Source organism: Papaver somniferum, unplaced genomic scaffold (assembly GCF_003573695.1).
Source record: "Papaver somniferum cultivar HN1 unplaced genomic scaffold, ASM357369v1 unplaced-scaffold_154, whole genome shotgun sequence".
NCBI classification, from domain to species: Eukaryota; Viridiplantae; Streptophyta; class Magnoliopsida; order Ranunculales; family Papaveraceae; genus Papaver; species Papaver somniferum.
This window is the reverse complement of record NW_020624820.1, coordinates 8,709,595-8,713,425: the sequence shown is the minus strand read 5'-3', so window position 1 is coordinate 8,713,425 and position 3,831 is coordinate 8,709,595. Positions and strand designations below refer to the sequence as shown.

Below are 3,831 nucleotides of genomic sequence, written 5' to 3'. Positions count from 1 at the left end.
TGATGTGTACTTACAGAATTGAGTTACCCAACTGAGTTAACAAAAACTCAACGAGTTAACAAGTAACTCAACGAGTTGGAGGACTTATAGGTTTTTTTTACCGTACAATAACGGTGCAAAAAAGGTGGATAAACACCATTAGCCATTTTGGTCAAAACTGGCCTAATTTTGCAACGCGAAAAAAAACAGGCCTACAATTGTAACCCTCAAAAAAACAGGCCCAGATATGTATTTCACCCATAAATAAATTATGAATCGTCTCATGTAACTCGTGGCACAACTCAGCGAATGACGATCTTATTTTAAATCCCCACTTTAGGGTTTTTCTTATACATAATACACAGTCATCGATTTTCCCTTCCCCTCCCCATCTCAGAAGAAGCTCTGATTCAACCATGGCGGCACCAACCGAGTCAGTCCAGTGCTTCGGGCGTAAGAAGACAGCAGTAGCTGTAACTCACTGCAAGAAAGGTCGTGGTTTAATCAAGATCAATGGAAGTCCAATCGAGTTGGTTGAACCAGAGATTCTTCGATTCAAAGCTTATGAACCGATTCTCATATTAGGTCGTCAGAGATTTGCTGGTGTTGATATGAGAATTAGGGTTCGTGGTGGTGGTCATACTTCACAGATTTATGCTATTCGTCAGAGTATTGCTAAAGCATTAGTTGCTTATTATCAGAAGTATGTTGATGAACAACAAAAGAAAGAGATCAAAGATATACTTGTCAGGTATGATCGTACTCTCCTTGTTGCTGATCCAAGACGCTGTGAACCTAAGAAGTTTGGTGGTCGTGGTGCTCGTTCCAGGTTTCAGAAGTCTTACCGTTGATTTTCTCAGGTTTGTTTTTATGCAATTTGGAGTTGAACTCCTTTTCTAAGAATTTTGATGTTTCGATTAAAGGTTGATTAGTTCTTTTTTTCGGTTTATTTGGGTTTAAGAAAGTGTGGGTTTGTTAATGGATTATTAAGTTTATTAATGAATTTTGAATCTTGATTAGTCATTACTAGTAGTATTGCAGTGTATTTTTCTCTTAAATGGTATCAACTACATAGTGTTTGTTCACAAACTAAGAAGTAAATTTTATAGACACCTTAGAAGAGCGCATTATTTGTGTAGAATTTGATGGTTGGAGAAGCTCCAGCAGTAGGGAGTGGTGTGAGAGTTGTTAGCATTGCCCTTGTATAGATGATAAGGTAGTCCTGCTGTTCTGGTTGCGTAGAGATGATTGTGTGCCAGCTGAGACTTAGTTAGCTATATATATTAACATTCTTACTTTAGCAGTAGCACTAAGCACTTTTAAATCTGCAACAATCACAAAACATATTTAGGACTGCAATGTTTAATGCTTTTAGCTAGGTTAACTATGCAACATTCACAAAATGTGAGTATTTTAGGTTTTTCATTTTTCATCTCTCAATAACTTAGATCACCTTGTATATGTCGGTAGGTCGACTTGGTAGTTTACTTGGTCCCTTCCTCTGCTAACTGCAAGCAGTAGTGTTTGAAAGTTCTTTCTGTTACTTGGAGTCTGAAATGTAAGCTGAACAAAAAATTGATTTCCATCTTGTTCATCTCTGCAGTGCTTACTCCTCCCACTTTTGCATAATATGCGTTGTTGTAAAATCTGTGTAGGGTCTCAAATTTGTCATCCAATTTTCCAGGTTTTGGTCACAAATAATTTGTTATATTAGTCTGTCGCAAGTAAAGTTTGAAAAGTAAAACAGGTGTCTGATAGTTCTACTTACAAGTCGTCGATAAACTTAGCTGCTATCATCACACTTGTGATCAAGAGTCGATGAACATTTAGAGACGTCAGATGAACATCTGCACGTTCTAGAAATCTATCTATGTATATGTATGCTATGACGAAGCAGGACGGACTGCAGCTTGCATACTTGAAAATCCGATTCATATATTGCTGAATGCTTAAGCTTGGTGCTCTGACAGCATGAAAGATAGTAATAGTGTCCATCATCTTTGTTGTTTCCATTATCTTTTCATTATTTCTTACAACTCTCCCTAGAATCAAAGAAAGAGCCGATAGCACCTTAGGAGTTCCTAGAACAACCCCTTCACTCAGTTTATTTAGCCCTAAAAGTAAATAAACTCCAGTGCTGAAATCTTCTGCTTCAACTGCCAACGCTGCCATCCTCTTAACCTAGCTGCTGACAGTGGTGATTTGTTACTACTGCCTACTGTTATATATATATATATATGTAGGAATCAGCCTAAATGAATAAAACATTGCTTCAGATGTGAGCACTCTTCTAGAGTTTCATGAATTAGTGTAGTTTTTAGTTTTACCCAATTTATACTAGTTTCTGCAACATAATAATAAGGTGGTTTTCCGTAACTTTGTAGTGGGTTCAACGCCAGAACCTCATCTATAGGATGTTAATGTTGATTAGCAACCATATAAACTGATCATAGTTTTACTAAACGAGTTTTGAGCTTGTACAATCAATTTATCAAGTTTTGTTAAAGACCTGAAAGTGACCTACGCTCCCAGGAACTTGTTGTATCCCTGAAATGAGATTTAATGTTGCTTTCTTTAACTTATTCTTTTCTTTAAGTTAAATTAACTCAGGATTCTGCATATTCTGAGTTAAAGAGGAATACAGGGCTTTATGTATTTAAGGTGTTGAGCAAGCAAGATTATTTATCTCATGTTGTTCTGAATACCAAGTCTACTTTTCTCATGAAAGAAAGAAGGTATATACGATTGTTGCCTAAGCATGTGTGTCTGCTAAGAAATCCCATTTCTGAAATTTGATAGAGAATTTTTAACTTATCAACCAATTACAATATAGTGCGACTAATAGTCGATTTCTTAGATGAATCTGGTTTTGTATCTTCTTATGGTTGCAATGCAGGAATCAATGAGAGAAACATGACAGTGCTGTCAACAACACAAGTGTAGAAATAACAAAGTATCTGAATGACGAGGGAGTGGATATTTTGTAATTATCTTCTTGGTTATGGACCTTTGGTCCACTACTAATAATTCAACAGGCCAAACCTGAAAGAACTATGGAATTGAAGCAAGTTAAAGACAAATGATAAACAACAATCATGGAACATTTTCTTCTTCTTTAGCATGTAGGTTGATTGGATAGAAACTTAATTAGAAGCTGATCGCATTAACGGGCCATCTAATAAACCTCCTTTCAAGTCTTTGAAAGTCATTTTCCCCAAAAATGACTCTGCGTTGGATACGCTAAGTTTGTCTCCAAGTTTAAACAACCCATTATAGACTTGTTTTACACACCAAAATACCAAACTCTTTGAGTTCGAACGAATAACGCCCATATTAAATTTCGTCTCCGTCATGGATAATTCTTATCAGGATGCAGCAGGTGAATACAAAAACTACTATTGATCATTCATGCTTCATGGGAACTGAGCAGCGTTTTTCACCTTTCATGAGTTTTGTTCATCAATCTCTCATCATTTACATTGCTTTTATTGTTAACTACATATCCTATATTTCTCAGTTCTTCAATATCAAAGATCCTAGTACAAGTTTATTCACCTGTAGTCTCACCATTTTAATTAAGAAATTCATTTTGTCCACAAGCTTAGCAGGAAATAGAAACAACGATATTACTAAAATTAGTCCTGAATCTTCTCAGAGTTTCATAAACCATTACAAGAGTTTAAACATACGAAACACTGAGTACCAAAATCCCCAACATTCAAATTCTAACTACAATATGCAAAATACCACTAATCAAACTCCATTAACCACAGGACTACCAACCGTTCATCAGAAAACCTCCAAGACTACTACTTGTTTAACCCTTACCAGCAACAACTATACAAGCACACA

General features: G+C 36.1%; 2 protein-coding genes across 2 annotated transcripts; one reads left to right on the top strand and one right to left on the bottom strand.

Moving 5' to 3' along the window:
- The first annotated feature begins 325 nt into the window (after positions 1-325).
- Positions 326-1,011, top strand: LOC113336660 (40S ribosomal protein S16-like). The gene has a single exon (XM_026582306.1). The coding sequence runs from the start codon at positions 396-398 to the stop codon at positions 828-830; it is 435 nt and encodes a 144-aa protein (XP_026438091.1). The 5' UTR covers positions 326-395; the 3' UTR covers positions 831-1,011.
- Positions 1,012-1,146: 135 nt separating this feature from the next.
- Positions 1,147-2,437, bottom strand: LOC113336659 (cyclin-P3-1-like). Its single transcript, XM_026582305.1, has 3 exons — positions 1,748-2,437; positions 1,433-1,626; positions 1,147-1,304 (listed from the first exon to the last, which is right to left on the bottom strand). The coding sequence occupies exons 1-2, from the start codon at positions 2,149-2,151 to the stop codon at positions 1,464-1,466; spliced, it is 567 nt and encodes a 188-aa protein (XP_026438090.1). The 5' UTR covers positions 2,152-2,437; the 3' UTR covers positions 1,147-1,304; positions 1,433-1,463.
- Positions 2,438-3,831: the final 1,394 nt, after the last annotated feature.

Coding starts and splice junctions, on each gene's coding strand:
- LOC113336660 (XM_026582306.1), top strand. CDS start 396: ATGGCGGCACCAACCGAGTCAGTCCAGTGCTTCGGGCGTAAGAAGACA.
- LOC113336659 (XM_026582305.1), bottom strand. CDS start 2,151: ATGGCAGCGTTGGCAGTTGAAGCAGAAGATTTCAGCACTGGAGTTTAT. Junction 1,627..1,747: donor GCTAAGTTTATCGACGACTT/GTAAGTAGAACT, acceptor GACCCTACACAG/ATTTTACAACAACGCATATT.